Raw genomic sequence first — 16,651 nt, forward strand, 5'->3', positions numbered from 1 at the left:
ACTCGAGAGAGGTCCGTTCGGAACCAGTGAAGTTCGGATGATCGGCTGTCAGACGAGGGTCTATCGGACAGGGTACCTTCCGATCGTTGCAGTCGTTCACTCTGTCGTCAGGACCTCTCCCACTGGATCCACGAGTCGCTGATGGGCCCCACGCTTGGGACGCCAATTGTAAAAGGGTGCAAAGACAACCAGTAACCAAAAGACCCTTTTGTGTTGCCCGGCGGTGTCGCCTCTATGACCCACCAATATTAATCAATGAAGAAGCAGGCGCTGGAGACTGAAAGGCAGGAAACGAGGGTTTATTCTCTCCGGAGGAGAACACATCAATTCGGACAGCAAGTATCGTCACGAGGTGCTCTAACCGCATCTCTGAGGCCTGGCCTCTTATACTCAGGTTTACTGCTTTATTACATGAAACACATAGTCGTCAATACTTTGATGTTTGGAAAAGCATCCTAGGAATCCCCGCTTCAAGCCCGTTCCCACACATTTACAGTTGAAGCCCCCCGCCCCGGTCACAACAGGTGATGATTATCGTGCAGCTGGACATTCCGCCGATTCACGGAAGGTGTGGGGTTGGTCGGATCTAAGGGTGTTCGATCGACTTGGGGGTCCTTTGATAAGGGGAGGCTTCCTACTGTACGGGGTAATAAACAGTATCCGCAGGGCCAGGTGGTGGCTTGGGAACAAGGAAGACAGACGGGCACACAGGAAAGAGGGGGGTTTGCATCAAAGGGCTTGAGACTATGAAAGGAATGAAGGGAGGTGTCGCGCTGGGAACAGGATGGGATTCTGAGGCAGATCTGCGCTGAAGAGGGGTTTATGACCCAAGGAGAGCGAGGGGGTTGTCAGCATGCGGGGGATGCCTGCGAGGCTAAGAAAGAGAGTGAGAGACGCGCTGGCCATCAGCGAGGGGCAGAGGGGCCATGGTGCTAAAAATGGCTGCCGCTTACGCGCAAGGCATGTGAAAGCGGGAGTGATCAGTGCGTGGAGGTGCTTGTGTGGGTGAGGAACCGTGTTGGGGGTCAGGGGTGTGCAGAGGGTGGTTCTGGTCAAGGCAGCTAAAGTGGTGGGTGTGCGTGACGAAGAGTGCGGCATCGGGGCAAAAAGGGAAGATGGCGTAGATAATGTTCATCAAACCGTATCAATTTTCCACACCATAGCTTTCCTCCAGGGTCCAGCCGTAAAGACTACTGGGGTTGTTTGGTGTGTGCACCCATATTGGGCTCCTGAAGAGGGTACCACCACTATGTACCATTCAGCCTCTGAATAGCCCAGTAGCGCCGCCTGCAACACAAATTAACAAGTTAACATGTTCGTTCCCTGGCTACGCACCCCAGCCAGCACACCGGGTATGCGTTTGGGAGGGAACGGCATGACCAGGAGGAACCAAAAGGACAGCCAGATGGGCGGGAACAGGTATAAGTAGCTTGCCCCAATCCAAAGATGCGCCGGAACTGACAAGGAATCTGCGGCAGACTTAGGACTCTCCGGGGTCCCCACAACTAGACATGGGGATGTGCCTAATATGATTCAGAAAAGGGGGTAGCGATGAACAGAGTGTCTGAATTAAGCAGACCACTCTTACCCAGTCCAAAGATCAGGGCTTGATCCATCACCGTTTTTTCGCTCACTGCACCATCCCATATGCAAATTAGTCTGACCCTGGCCCAGTGCATCATGGGAACAGGGAAGACCAAACTACCAAGCCAATTCTTATACTGGGAACGAAACAAGCTTCCGGGGACCGGTTTCTGGCATTTCAGCCGTCTTCGGCCCGGCTTGCTTGAACCCTGATGGTGCAATGAGCAAGGGACTAAGGTGGCGGCCCTTTTTAGCAGGCACACTGTGTGTGCCGCGGGCTGCCTAATTTCTGTTTTTGGGAACACCGTGACAGCGCCTTTCCTCATAGCTAAACAAGAGGCTGCATTTGGGGCAGACGATGAACGCTTCTCTGAGACAGAGTGCTCAGGGCTGCCTGGAAGAGGCTGTTCTCTTTCCTCCACACCCCCACGCGTACTAGGCCAGGCCCATCTCCTATCGCAAGACCACTTCCTGGGCGGACCGCCCATTTCCCATCTGTCAGTGCTCCAGGTTAGGATACGCTGATTTTTGCCAGCTCAATGTTACATTGTGGTTACCTCTAATGTCTCTTATGATGGAGCCAGACGGAGAGGACAGGACCGCAGAAGTGGTGCCAGGGGATAATTTGGGCAAGCAGGGGTCAGCCTCTAATGCAAGCAGGTCTTCAGCAGAGTGCAGCTGAGAACACTCTAGTAATGTGATGTGCGTGCACGTATCCTAACACCCATGGGGTTAAACAGGATAACCCGCCTGCAGCGCTCCAATGCCCCCATGGTGTAAAAGATGAACTAAACATACGAAGTGCTTGCAGCAAAATGTTCCCAGCGTTCCCAAGTCTGACGTTTTTAACAGTGGACAAACGCTTACTGCTGCCTAAGGTGGAAGTTTTTCAGTGCCCTGTTCGCCTTTAGTAACTCACCCCACCTTCAGGCAAGAACATCAGATTCCATCATTGCTAACCCTCATGAGACAGGCTTTGGCCTCACCAGCGACCATTCAATTGGAGGCCTCAATGTTCCATCAGTACTAACACCCACCAGAAAGTAAGAGGCTTACAAACCCCTTCAGAGCTAACACCCACGAGATTACAAGAAGCCTCAAATCTGTTCGACCCACCAATCCAATAACTCGATTCAAAGTCATCTTTACAACGAACCAGCAGTAAGAGCCCTAGAACCACACCACCAATGAGCCTATGAGAGGCCTCAAACCTTCTTCAACATTAACACCACCAGCCAATAAGAGACGTCATAAAATCATTAGTACTAAAATCCAGCAGCCAAATCGATACTCAATGGCTAATATTCAACAGCCAATTAAAGTGCATACATTCTATAGGAGATAAGGTTCACTAGTGAATAGGATGCTCAAAATGCAATCAGCGCTAACACTCAGGAGTCACTGGAAGCATCAAATACCTATCAACACCACCACCCAATCACTACCCAAAAGAATATTCACATGGCCTTCAAACTAAAGCGCTAGCCAATAGGAGTCGTGGAATATAATAAGTCCTCACACCAACCAGCCAACGAGAGGCTCAAAATACAATCAGCAGTAACACCCACCAGCCAACAAGAGTCCAAACACCCACTAGCCTCTGAAACACAGCAAAAACACAATTGGGAGTCACTCGGGCCAGTCAATAAGGCAATCAAAATATCAGGAGGTTCAAAATTCAAAACACCTTCAGTGTCAACATTCTCGATTATATAAGAGGCACAAAACCAAATAAAGGCTAACACTCACAAGACAGGGAAGGTGCCAAAATTCTGTTTTTACAAACAACCACCAGCCAATGAACGAAGCAAAATTCCAGAATACTTGCACCGACCAATAGGAACTTCAGAATGCCATTATCACACACCAACACAACTAGAAGCTCAAAATTCCCAGCCGAAAGGATGGCTTCAGAACTAAATCAAGGCAGAACACAATGGCTCACTGTTCCGCCTCCGGTTAGTCTAAAAATATATTTTGTCCTTCCCTACACATAACTGCCTTTTAGCTTCGAAAATCCCCTCCCCTTCTCAGTTTGTTATCTCACTGTCCTGTAGAAATCACTGATGTGCTATACTGTGTTTGAAAATGTGGAGGAAGGAGCAATGCAAAGAAATATAAACAGAAAACAGCAAGGAAGAAAGAGAAACAAAAGGAAAGTTGGGGCAATGAGGTAGGGGGTGGAGAAGAGAATTTGGTAAAGGGATTAGAAACGACCGAAGAAGCATTAGAGACAAAATCGGGAATGTGGCTGCGTGGAACATGAGAAAGGAAGGAAAGATTAGAGAGGTGTTAAGTAAGCTGAGATGGAGGGAGGGACGGATGGGTCCAAGGGCCCGTAACGCAAAGGAGGAAGGGATGAAACTAGAGAAGATGCCGAATGACGCATTGACCCCTCTTGCATCGAAAGTTTAAAAGGAGTGCTCAGATCTCAGATTCAGGAAGTGCTTATTATGTCTCAGCACTCTGGAAGTCTCTTCTGCATCTGGGCTGCGGTGGTGCAAGCGTCATTTGGCCAGATGTTCCTGCCCTGGCTCCACCCAGAGAGCCCGCCCATCTCTGCCTGGCCAAGGAGGCAGCAGCGGGTCTTCATCAATTATTCACTTGGCCCTCCAGTGCTGTCCTGACTCTGGCTCTGGAAAAAGGCTTGTAAGCAGGCACACCGCCGTGCTGAACATTGGGGTAGCATCGAGACAGCACTGTCCACTCACCTGGTTAAAGTTCAGTCCAGTGTGTGCTTGAGCATCGCAGAAACCCACCTGGGATCTGGAGGACTGGAAGTGGAAAAACAAATTGGAGCTGTGGGGAGTTCTGAACACTTTCAACAGCCTTCTGGGAGACGACAAGGTTTGTTCGGGATCTTGAGCTGCTACAAATGTGCAACAACTAAAGGGGAGGTGAGGAGACGTTCCCTGACACCATCTGGGTCGCCGGGTGAGAAATGCCCATTCAGATTTTTTGCACTGTGTCCTTCACCTCCAATGAAGACTCATTGGACGAGGCTGGAACTGGGAAGAGTGAGGAGAGCATGGATGAGTTTCCGTACGAGCGAGGTGAGGTGGAGGAAGAAGAGGAGGAGGAAGAAGAAGAGGCAGCCGACATTGCCGCCTTTGCTAGCAGTTGTACATTGCATGGGGCGAACCACATCTTTGTGGAAAAGGGCTTTGGTGTAAGACAGGGGTTGTGGGCCTGCGCCTTCTTGTTCTCTCTCTCAATGTTCCTTTTTCAGGTGGGGGACAGGGTGAACTTCTACATGGAATATCATCACGTCACTCTGCTGGACGAGCAGGACAGTTCTATCATGGTCTTCCCTGCCATCACCTTCTGCAACTTTAACCGCTTCCGGGTATCCCAGATCGACTACGCCGACCTCCTCTTCCTGGCACCCCTCTTGGACTACAATGAGAACTCAATGGGCGACACAGATCCCGGCTTCTCCCCGGCCACAAGGCAGGACCAATTTGACAAAGTGTACGACCTATATGCGATGTACAACCGCACCGGCCACCGACTGGAAGACATGCTGCTGGACTGCAAGTACAGGGGCAAGAATTGCAGCACAGAGGACTTCATTACGGTAAGGCATGAAAGATCATCAGACTTTATGGTGGGCAGTGTGGCAATCAGGAAGAACCAGGAAAAACTGAAAGTTATGGGACATTAGAGGTCTTTTCGGCTCTTGATCATAGAGGCTGCTTTTTCCGCCATCTTGGGCAATGTAAATTCTGAGATAAAATTAATCACCCAGTCCATCCTGGGACCTTCCCATGCCAACTGTAGGGAGACCATATTGTATAAAAACAAAATAGAGGCAGCCCCTTCAGTTCTTCTTTCGATCCAGATGATCGGTGTGTGCAGACCCTTTGCAAGTTATGTTTTTGGTAATGTGTTTGGATTAGGAGGCAGGAACAAGAATGGCGAATTTAAGAGACTAGATGTGACCCATATCATAGTTTGGCTCACGTCAAAGTTAGTTTAGACGGTTGTCATCCAAATGCAGAGAACTCTCTTTTACATGAAGTAATAAGCTCTAATGGTGGCAGGGGTACTTTAGCCTTTCATCCTTCTGAGAACATTAAAATGTGTGCCACTGAGACGGGGAAAGGTGGATGCCTCCCATTAAACACCAGGCGGCAATGTATTTTATGAAGTGTGCTATATAAATGATAAGAAGCAATACAATTCATCTTAATATAAATTATTTACAAAGTCCGCTGGGCCAATAGCATTAGCTATGGATCAAAGGTTGACAGACAAAGAGTGAAATGTAGAGATTTCTTGACAGGCCGGATCCTCAAAAAAAACTCCATTGACAAGGTAGAGTCAGAGGCTTGTGACTGACCCTGCCCCGGTCTCTCTTGCCTTCCACAGTCAACTCCTTCAAAGTATTTACCAAACTTCCCACAGGCCTGTCTACCTTTGATTACCACAGGGCAGTTGTGTAGATTCCTCTTCAACATCCTATGTGACAGGTGATTTCAACTACTAATGTTTACAAAAATAGGCACATTTTTCCCTTCAAAATGGTACTATTTCCCACCTACTTCCAGCGATTCACACGTGAAAAAATGGGGTTCCCTAGCAAAAAATATAAAGCAAATTTAGGAATTTGAGGATGTTGGAGGAAGTAACATTGGAGAAAATATGCCAGATTAGACCAGTGAACCCTATATTTCTATTTACTATGGCTTTTCTTTTTATATTTGCTTTGCCAAGACATTTAAAAGCCATTGTGAAAAATTTAGAAGAGCCAGAGAAAGTGATTCCATCTACTATTCTTATTGGAAGATTTACCGGGCACGAAAGATCAAATATGTTCATTGTTAGGTTTGGTAAATGAAAAAGAAGCAAAGTAACCCCTGTACCAGGCACTGAAGGGGGCTTGTGTGGTAGGCGGAATCAAGAAGTAATTTCAGAATGCTTGCGCTCCAACGCAGAAGGCTGTCGTGCATCACCACTGGACCCAAAAATTGAACATGTACATTCAAATGTGACTGATTGGTGCAAAAAATGGGATTTCATACCTTCCTCGGAGACATTCTGCAGTCGGGTTTTGGCTTTCAAATGAAATCATTGTCACTGTTCGAAAACTAGAATTAAAGCCATTCTATATGATTGCTTACATTGAATAATAGAAGTGTACATAAAATATAGTTTTTTTTTCCAGATCTTCTTTCTGGATTAGCTTTTCTTTCCATTGGGGGTTACTATGTGAACTAGGGGTGTGTATGGGTAGGGTGACTAAAATGTTAAAGCCAAAAACTGGGACATTTCACATAAATAGAAGTACTACAATTTTACTTCAAGCGAGCGCACGGAAGGACAGCGCTCCTCAGCAGAGAATTACAGAACAAGCAGTTAGAACATACATACAATTCAATTTTTTAAACCCAGTAGCTTTCCTGTTAATTAAATTGCTTTCTTGAAACAACTGCTAATTATCCCTGTTTGTGAAACATAAAAAGGCACTGCCCCCGGTTTTCAGTCGACCCTCTCTAAAAACCGGGACATGAGCAGGCCCGGACTGGCCATAGCGGGCACCAGGGGGGGGGGGGCGTTTTTGTTACAAGTCCGTTTTTGCAGCATAGCCCTGTGACAAAATCAGTCGCAAAACGGCCCCGGAAAAGAGCTCGGCAGCACCTCCAACACCCCCCCCCCCCCCCCCCCCCCCCAGTGGGGCCGGCCAAGCAATTTGCCAGGGCCGGTTGTGGTTCCCAGTCCGGCCTTGGACATGAGCTAAATTTCCTGAAATCTGCTGGGACAGCTGGGTAAAACAGGGACAGTCCTGGGAAATCCGGGACGCGTGGTCACCCTAGTTATGGGGCGATGGTTTTTCAATTGAAGATGTTCAATTAACACCCTTTTTATACTAAAAGTGCCTTATGGAAATGTAGTTGGGGGCGGTAGATACACATAGACCATAGGTTGAGGGGTTCATGTTCAGTGCTGGGAGTTTTTCCTGCTCCTCTAACCCCCTTCCAGGGACTCTTTGTCCTCTGGCGAAAATGCTGATTTTGCGGAAGGACACCCATCAAGCAGTACTGCGTCGGGTGCAGTGTTGAGGACATGGAACATCCCCCAGATAGATTCACGTCACCTCTCTACGCAGCACCAGTTTCCGGCCTAAAGTGGAACGACAATCCACTGAAAAGGGTCAGATACTACTAATAACAATAAAACTACTACTAATAATAATGATTATGTTTTCTATATAGTATTTCCTGCCGCCATGTTGCAGCGGTGTACCTCCTCATACAGGATGCGTTGTCATAACCAGTTTAATTTACTTTCATTTATTTAATGCGTTTTTTATATAGCGCGAACATTACCCGAAGGTGTCAGAGCGCTTTACTAAAGAACCAGTTGCGTTACATAAGGACTTTGGACTACATGAGTCAGTGTTTTATCATACAAGACAGAGCAGGTGGCCACGTCGCACCTGCCGAGATAGAAACCCTTGACTTGCTGGTTTCACACAGATCACAGCAGCAGGCACTTTAGGCTAGTGAGCTGTCTTACTGGCAAACCTACGTTTCAGCTCGATGTCTAGGACTCGTATTACAAATCAATGTGTCCCTTTCCTGTCCCAGGTGGCAGGGCCGCTAGACCGGAGACAAGGCAATGGTGTCGAGTGACACTGGAGTAAATGTCTCGGCACGAGGCTTCCTGGGTTTGTGGGGGGAGAGGCTGCGTCACACATCACCAAGGTCCCTTTTACTGGAATTGTAGGTGGAAAGTGTTTTATCCGCTTCTCCTCACGTCTAATGGCGCATGAAGAAACTTGAAGCCAGCATACAACTAGTTTTATAAAGAGCCTCCATTTGTGTGAAGTACCATCTTTCGGGACTGGAAAGGGACCCTGGTTGAGAATCAGAAACAGAATTCTCTTCATTCGTCTGCGAACACCCATAAAAGCATGCAATATGGGCAGAATAGCAATTGAATACATACAAGTTATTAAAACTAGGGGTGGGCGGAATTTGAGTAATCGCGTTACGCAAATCTCTGCGAAACGATAAAAATCTCCCCGAACACGCAGAAATTCCGCGAACACGTGGAATTGCTTGTTCGCAATGCTTTTTTACTGTTCGCGATCGCTGTTTGCGCAAATTCCGCAAATTCCACGAGCGGAACGGAATTTGCCGCCCAGGCCTAATTAAAACACCCAATTAAAATATATAAAATCATCAGTTTTGAGATATTAATGACCAACAATCTGGATAAAAACAGGGTGGAATGAACAAAACCGAGATTAAAACTGCATTGAGAACTAATTTGTCAATCTGCTGAAATGAATCTAAAAACATCGACCTCTGGGAGCGGACGGCCTGTGGCTTTCAGAAAGAGTCACATGTCTACATGTTTCGACATCTAGCAATGACAGTAAAAAATTACATGCTTGCATACAAACCCCGGGTAATGTATGCTCCAGAGCTTAATTTGAGCAGGTGTGTTGCAGATGGGGCCGACAAGCACTCTTTTGTGGGGACCAATCATTTTTTTTCTATCTTTAGACTTTGACCGAGAAGAAGAGAAAAAGGCAGAAAATGGGGAAAGAAAGGGGAAGAGGATGATGGAAAAAACATTGACAAAGGGAGAAAGCAGGGATGAAAAAGAACCTTACAGGAGTGAGCTTGAGGGGCAGGGAGTGGATGGTAGTGGATGGAAGTGGCATGAGGTGGTATCAGGATTGGATAGCCTTGGTGTTCAGCAACTCCAACATTCAGCAGCTTCAGCCATGGGCTTAAGAGATAAAGTTTGTGCACCAGCTCTTATTATTTTACAAATTAAGCAATGATATACTTGTACAGTCACCTCTCATAAAACGGTTGAGTCTTTTGCTCTTTTAAGTTCTAAATGGTTCTTTGAAGTGACAAGAGGGCATATTATCAAGCAGGGCGTTAAAAATTATCACTGTTTTAGCGGCAGAAAACTGCTGCTAAAGAAGCGATAATGGGCTTGATTATATGGCCTTGTGAATTCCAATAGAAACCCATGTTCTGGTGTGAACATGGGCTTCTATTAGAATTCTCCAGGGCATATTATCAAGCTCATTATCGCCGCTTTAGCAGCAGTTTTCTGCCGATAAAACGGCGATAATTTTAACGCCATCCTTGATAATATGCCCCAAGGACTCTTTTAGTGGTTAGTGGTAACTGACATTCTTCCAGTTTCTGGAGCAAATGCTGACTATGGAGTAGAATCCAGCAGCTTAATTCCCCATGACACAGCCTCCCTAAAATGGAGAAAATTTAACATTGGATTCTCCTCCAGAAAAAGAAGGATTTTCAGTGAGCACGGAGCTTTAAATCAAACCCATAATTTTCAACAACACAAAAAATGAGAACTGTTGAGTAAAGATCGGTCACAGACATGGTTCATAAGAGTACTTAAGAGCCTGAGCTAAAATATCAAAGCCTAGCGCATTAAAAAAAATCAAGCATGGCGAGTAAATTACATTAAATGTAGAAACCAGCTCAGGTTCACATTAGAGGATCAGTTAATACTCAGTTGATGGATGCTAATCACCCAAACAGCCTATTTTCGGTCTGGTCCCGAGGGTAGTGGGTTTCTGTAGGATTGGCTGGCTGTTGTAGTTTCATGCACCCTGGCCTGATATATGCATGATGCACATTGATTACCAGACTGTTAACTTATTTATTTAATTGACCTTTTCTAATAGACATCAGAGCGCTTTATGCATTTGCAAACAGGATACTGTTTTGTAGGCAACAGTTTAAAGCAACAGTATGTGCAAGTAAACACGAAGCCATAACCAGTGACATTTGAACAGCAGGCTTCTTCATAGATTTTCTTGGCCTCCTGGATATCTGTGATTAAAGAAGGAAGAAAAGGGGTTTGACTTCCCGTTTCTCTGTTGTTTTGGTTGCTAACGTTACAATCGGGTAAGCTTTAGCTCAAGCGTTTAAATGGAATGGACTGTTTAAAAGAAATCCTTTCAGCCCTGTCTTGAAGGCATGAGGTTGTTGCTCTGAGTGTTACTGGGAATGCTCCTCCTGAGTCTTGGTTCTGCATGAGAGCAGCATGGGCTGAGATGTCTCTTGAATTTTTAACATTTCTTGAGTAAGCATAACTTTGCTCTTTGACATTCTGGGGCATATTATCAAGTATCTGCGCTAAAATTATTGCCGCTGTAGCGGCAGGAAACTACCGCTAAAGCGGCGATAATGGGCTTGATAATATGTCCTTCTGAATTTCCATAGAAGCCCATGTTCTGGTGTGAATATGGGCTTCTATGGGAATTCTCAAGGGCACATTATCAAGCCCATTATCTCAGCTTTAACGGCAGTTTCCTGCCGCTAAAGCAGCGATCATTTTAACACCCTTCTTGATAATATGTCCCTCTGTTTTTTCCTAGTTGGTATAAAGTTGGAGAGCTCTACTGTATGACGTTGTAAGTGATGCATGTAGTTCTGAAAAAGAGAACCGTGAAAAACCAGGAACCAAAACCAGTTTAGTGATTAAGAACCGGGTGAGATGCACTCTGCTCTTAGGAACTTTAAACTGGCTTGTTTCTGGGTTTTGGACAGGCTTTTGGGGGGGAATGACTAGATTTTGGTGGGATCTGGAAGAAGGGCAGTGCTTATTTTGAGCTGGTGGGGACCTGTTGGCACTCATTTTTGTAGACCGGCACTTATTTTTCCTTCTTAGACTTTGACCCAGAGCAAGAGAGAGAGAAAAGCACAAAAGGGGAAAATAGGAGGAAGAGAAAGATGGAAAACAGTGACAAAGAAAGAAATCATGGAGGAAAAAGAAAGTGAAAGATTAAGATTGAGGGACAGGAATTGTTTGGTGGTGGAAGAAAGAGGCATGAGATTAAATCAAGGCTCTGCAGCATGGGTTTTCGGCACCAATAACATTCAAGAATGTCTGCTGCGGTCTTCTTTGCAGAACTGAAGGCCTCGCCACTTATTATTTTACAAATTAAGCACTGAAGAAATGAAGTTCAATTGTGTAGTCGAGTTTGAACTAAGGACTGGGTTTAGGTCTGGATTTCATCTCCCTGATGGCACCCGGCGCCTGTATACCTTTAGGGGTGATAAGTTGCGCTTAACAAATCTGGAGTTATTTATTGCTTTCAGTAGGGAGTTAGGGTAGGCCCACTGTATCTTGTGTACTATACATGTCAATAGAGTGGAGCTGATCTGTCCTCTGTAGGTCTCTTACCTTTTTGCGCTCAGTGGATGAGAGTTGTAGCGCCCCTTAATCTAATATGCGCCATGCGTTTCAATGTGGAGTAAGCTATTGCCCAGAGTCACATGATGATGAACCGAGCGGCTGCCAGTGATCGAACCGTGAGCACGTGCTCCAGAGTCAGTCGCTCTGGCCGCTGCGCCACAGCTGTCCCTGTGCAATGGGTACAGCAGATGAAAGAGGTGCTCCAACTCCCAATGACAAGCAGTAAATTTGCTGTGGTTTGTTCCTGGTTTTCTTTCCTTTCTGGATTAATGGGGGAGGTAGTAGTTCTGTCCTCCATTGTGCACAAAGCATTTCAGTGGGGGATTGGAGCAGCCCTCGTAGCTATTGTGTTTGGTGCATCTCAGTGGGAGGTGAAGCCAGTTCTTCAACTATTGCATCCAGTGCATTTCACCCACTGGTAAATCTAGATGAGACTAACCATCAATACCTTGGTCAGTAAAGATACACTACCATTCAGTCACCCACCCAAAAAAATCAGTATTCACACCTACTATGACCCTTTTACAATTTCCATAAACTCTGACTTGTGACCATTAATAACCCCTCAAGCTCTCTCAATGATGTGTGTCTCACATATATTTGTAAATAGCTTGCTCCGAGGTGGGGCATTTCAGGTACCCTGGTAAAGGATATGTATTATTCACTTGCACCGGGGCAGACCACTGCATGATCAGAAAGGCTGTAGTCACCCTTCTACAGCACGTCTGAATCTGCCATGCTCCCGCTGGGCTTCTTGAGCGCATAGGGATGCAACACTTTACCCACCCGGTATAGCCAGGTTTCAGGCCAGCAGGAGGTGGAGAGTCATTTATCGCAGTGCATGAACCGTCCAAAACTCAGCTTCCTCTCCTATTACTAACCCATTTTAACCTTGCCTTTTAACATGTACAGCGCTCTGCTGCCCTTTGGTTACGTTTGCACTATTGAAATGCCATATACATACATACATACATACCCCCATCTTGAACAATAGTGCGCCGAGGTTGGCAGCAACCCTGGGAGAGCTTTCAACAACGTGGACCACTACATTTTCATCAGTTTATAGCAGGAAGGACCACAAGAGCAGGTTCCATGGCAGATTTTCAGGATAATCATTGGCTATGTAAATGATGGCCAGTTAGACTCGCTGAACGTAAATTTCCTGATCTTTTAGTATCCTTAGAGCGTGGCCACCCTTTACCGATGAGTGCTGACCTCATCTGCTGTTCTAAGTCCTTGTACTTAGAATGATGGTGTCAGACTTGATAAAGCCTTGTTTAACAGACAGATCACAGGTATTTGCCATCACTGCCTTTCAGTCTTCTCTCATACTTGTGAAGTAGCCCAGGGAGCTAGTTTACTCCCTCTGTTTTTCAAAGCCTGTATGCTCCCACTGGCTAAAAGGATTTACTCAGGGACGGCTGCCCCATTAGAGTGCTGGTGTATCTCCTCCTACATTGGTTGCCCCCTCGGCTACAGTAGTAATAGTAAATCAATCTAAGATTAGGTTGGTTTTTCCTGGCTGGGCGCCCACAATATTTTCATTTTAGGGCAGGTGTCACTGTCAACAGAATGAGTGGGAGTGCAGGATGGGCAGACATGGGTGGGGCTTCACCGCAAGCTTGGCTTAAACAAAAGTGTGCATGTCTGGTTGGATGGGTGCCTTTCTGCTTCCAACTTGACATATGCACTTGAGGCTTCTCATAAGTGTATCGTTGGTGAGCCGGGGGTTGAAGTTGCAAACCCTCAGTCTTCTGAGGAGCGCTGGGTTTACCTGCTCCTGCCAATCCTGGAGCTGCTTCCATGCAATTTGGTAACTTAGCAATCAAGGAAGCAGATTCCGTGTTGGCTCAGGAGACGGAGGCATGTGGTGCAACAGGATGTAGTTGTGGCACGATATGAGAGTTGGCTTTCAAAAATAAACCGGCCATGTTGGAGTTTAGCTGTGCATGCAATTCTGCAATTTATTGCGGGACTCAGAGACCAAGAGTGGGATGGATATATATATATATATATATATATATATATATATATATATACATCAGAAGAGGTTGCCACAAAGTGGAGACGCCACTCGTGAGGATTAACACCTTTATTTTGAAGACCGCAGTGCAGACAGGATCACACCCACCAAATTCAAAGTCTCTGAAGCCTTACGCGTTTCAGACATTGCTGTCCTTGTTCACAGGCAGGGAAGGAAAGAGCAGCAGCAGCGTTTGAGGACACACCTGATAAGCATTTCCCAAGTCCTGCCCCAGTGCCCCAGCCTCCAGGCCCATAGGAATAAATGGCAATTACCGAATCTGTAAATACCGATTCGGTAATTACCGAATCATACCAATTCGGTAATTAAATCGGTAAAATTACCTACATCCCGATTGCCAGTTCTTAAATTCCGAATCGGTATGATTCGGTATTTAAGAATCGGTAATCTGGGATTACCTACATCGGGCCCCATATTTCTTCATCTCCTGAAAGAGATGTACTGTGCCTTGTATGGTGCCCTACTGCCTTTTAATGTGTATGCCTTTATGTCTCACTGTACCCAGTCTGACAAATCACAATAACTTGTATTTCCTCAGTAGATTTAATTTCTAAAGGTATATGAATAAATAAAGAAATCTGTGAGGTACTCACTGCATTGTTATCTCAAAGGCTGTTATGACGTTCTGTGGTTATATTGAACAGGCAGCTACCTATGTCATTATCATAAGAAAGCTCCTTATTGATGTCATAACTACACTTCACAATCGCTTTATTAACCTTCTTGCTTTCTCAAACTTGCCTGAAATTGGACCATTTGCCCACTCTTTTTTCAAAGTTTTCTCGGAGGGAGAACCCCCGAACCCTCCTTATGCCGGTCAGGCTTGCTTGCAATGCTCGCTCACCACAGGGCACTCAGCTCAACCTTTTAGCCTCACCACTATCAAATGTCACCAGCCACCACTGGATTTACTTACAGCATCATATTTCACAGTTATGCTGACAAAACACAGATGTTCTTCAACCTACATCCCTGACTCAAACAAACCCTTTAGAACTGTCTATAACTTATTGATTAATAGATGTAGTGTTACCAGTGCTCAAACGGGAAAAGAATGTTTTCATTTATAAGAGCTATTCTTCTACAAAATGTTCCTGACTAAAGGTAGTTCATGGGGTGCTCTCTTTTTGTGTGAGCTGAAAGTAAAGGATTGGATAGCTGAAAAAACAAGCATTGGCAAACCCAATAGTTTCACCTTTGGTAGTTATTGGCTTTGCCAATGGTTTTACCATATTTTACAGTATGTACATTGCATATTGTACATAAGACTTCAATTTGCTAACATTTGTAAACTCTTGGCTTTAGTGCAAATCTGTATTTTAAATGGTGTTTACTAAATACAGGCAAAGCCAAGCTGTCTCAGCTCTGAAAGGTTGAGCAATAGATTTTCCCAGTGCGTGTATGGTACAAGTGAACCAAGTCATATTTAGGAGCCGGGTAAGTTCTGGTTGTGGGAGTATAGGAAGGTAGGATCAGGGTCTAGTACACCCTTTCTTCAACCTCAAAGAGTTTAGTTTCCACTAGGTTAGGTAGGTGCAATACCACACCACACCTAGTATGTCTTCTAAAGGATATGCCAGTGGCTCTCTGCCCTATAGATACAGCGAGCTTTCGTTCCAAGAACTGAAAGCACTGTGTGCCTCTTGAAAGCTGAAAGGCAGGCAAAAGTGTCAACACTCAACGCCTCCTAGAGGTGTTATTGTTAGGTGACCTAAGGAAAGCCAGTGGGTCAAATGAACAGCAAAGAGTTGGTGGGCAGGGGACTGAAGATAGGCCAGGAGGGGGACCCCTACATGATCTTGAATCTAACCCTGACCAGGGGAGCCTGATGACTCCTACCTGGAAAATTCAGATCATCCAGAGGAAACTACAGGTGGCCCAGAGGATGCCCCCTTTGTTCCTCCTGGGAGAGTGCAGAGTAAACCAAGGATGTATAGATCCTCCTCTGCAGAATCCAATGCTTCAAGACAGCCAGTAGGGATCTCCATCTCTAATAAAAGGGAGAACTCTTTTTTATAGGGAATACCAACTTCTTGAACATGAGAAAGCTAGGCTTAGGCTTAGACAAGAGCAGTTGGCTCTTGACAAAGAGTCCCTAGAGGTCCAGAGAGCTAGGAAGAAATTGGGACTAGAGTCCTATGGTGGCAGCAACAGTGTCCCTAGATTTAGAGAAACATCGTTTAACCATAGGAATCTGAGCAAGATAGTCCCTCCCTATCATGTTGGGGATGACATCCACAAAGGGATAACTGCCTTGGAAAAGGCCTGTAAAGTTCAGAAATCCCCCCGTGAGCAGTGGGCAGCTATCTTGTGGCTCTCCTTTACTGAAAAACAAAAGTAGAGACAAGCTCCTCACTGTTAGAGAAGAGAATTCTAACAATTACTCAATACTGACGAGTGCTATCATAGATAGGTTTTGGCTTAACCACTGAACAGTATAGGATTACGTTCAGAGACACCCAGAAGGCACCAACCCAGGACTGGGTAGATTTCATTGACAGTGACATTAAGGCTCTGGAAGGCTGGCTACATGAAAGCAAAGTGCATGACTATCAAGTATTGTACAATTTGATTATGGGGGAGCAGATCCTTAATAATTGTCATACCCAGCGTTTGCACCAGTACCTGGTGGACTCAGATCTGACCTCTCATCAAGAATTGGGAAAGAAGACAGACAAATGGGTCAGAACCAGGGTGAAGCAGAAGAATCATGGTGGTGGTGACCATAAGAAAGATACTTTCCAAATCCAAGATAAAGGTGAGGATAAGTCTAAAGAGAAGTCCTCTGACGGTCCACAAAACTCTTCCTCTGGGGGTGGGTCC

The 16,651-nt window shown here is 45.7% G+C and overlaps 1 protein-coding gene across 2 annotated transcripts in view; it reads left to right on the forward strand.

Moving 5' to 3' along the window:
* The window catches only part of ASIC1 (acid sensing ion channel subunit 1), a 547,380-nt gene that overhangs the window by 419,664 nt on the left and 111,065 nt on the right, over nt 1–16,651 (forward strand). Inside the window, exon 1 of one of the 2 annotated variants that reach the window (XM_086959330.1) lies at nt 4,244–5,161. The exons of the other annotated variant lie outside the window; for it this stretch is intronic. Within the exon in view, the coding sequence (XP_086815456.1) occupies nt 4,526–5,161 (636 nt within the window). The 5' untranslated portion in view covers nt 4,244–4,525. Of the gene's footprint in view, nt 1–4,243; nt 5,162–16,651 lie in introns of those variants that run through there. 2 annotated transcript variants of the gene reach the window in all.

This window comes from Lissotriton vulgaris, chromosome 1_1, assembly GCF_964263255.1.
Source record: "Lissotriton vulgaris chromosome 1_1, aLisVul1.2, whole genome shotgun sequence".
Taxonomy (NCBI): Eukaryota; Metazoa; Chordata; class Amphibia; order Caudata; family Salamandridae; genus Lissotriton; species Lissotriton vulgaris.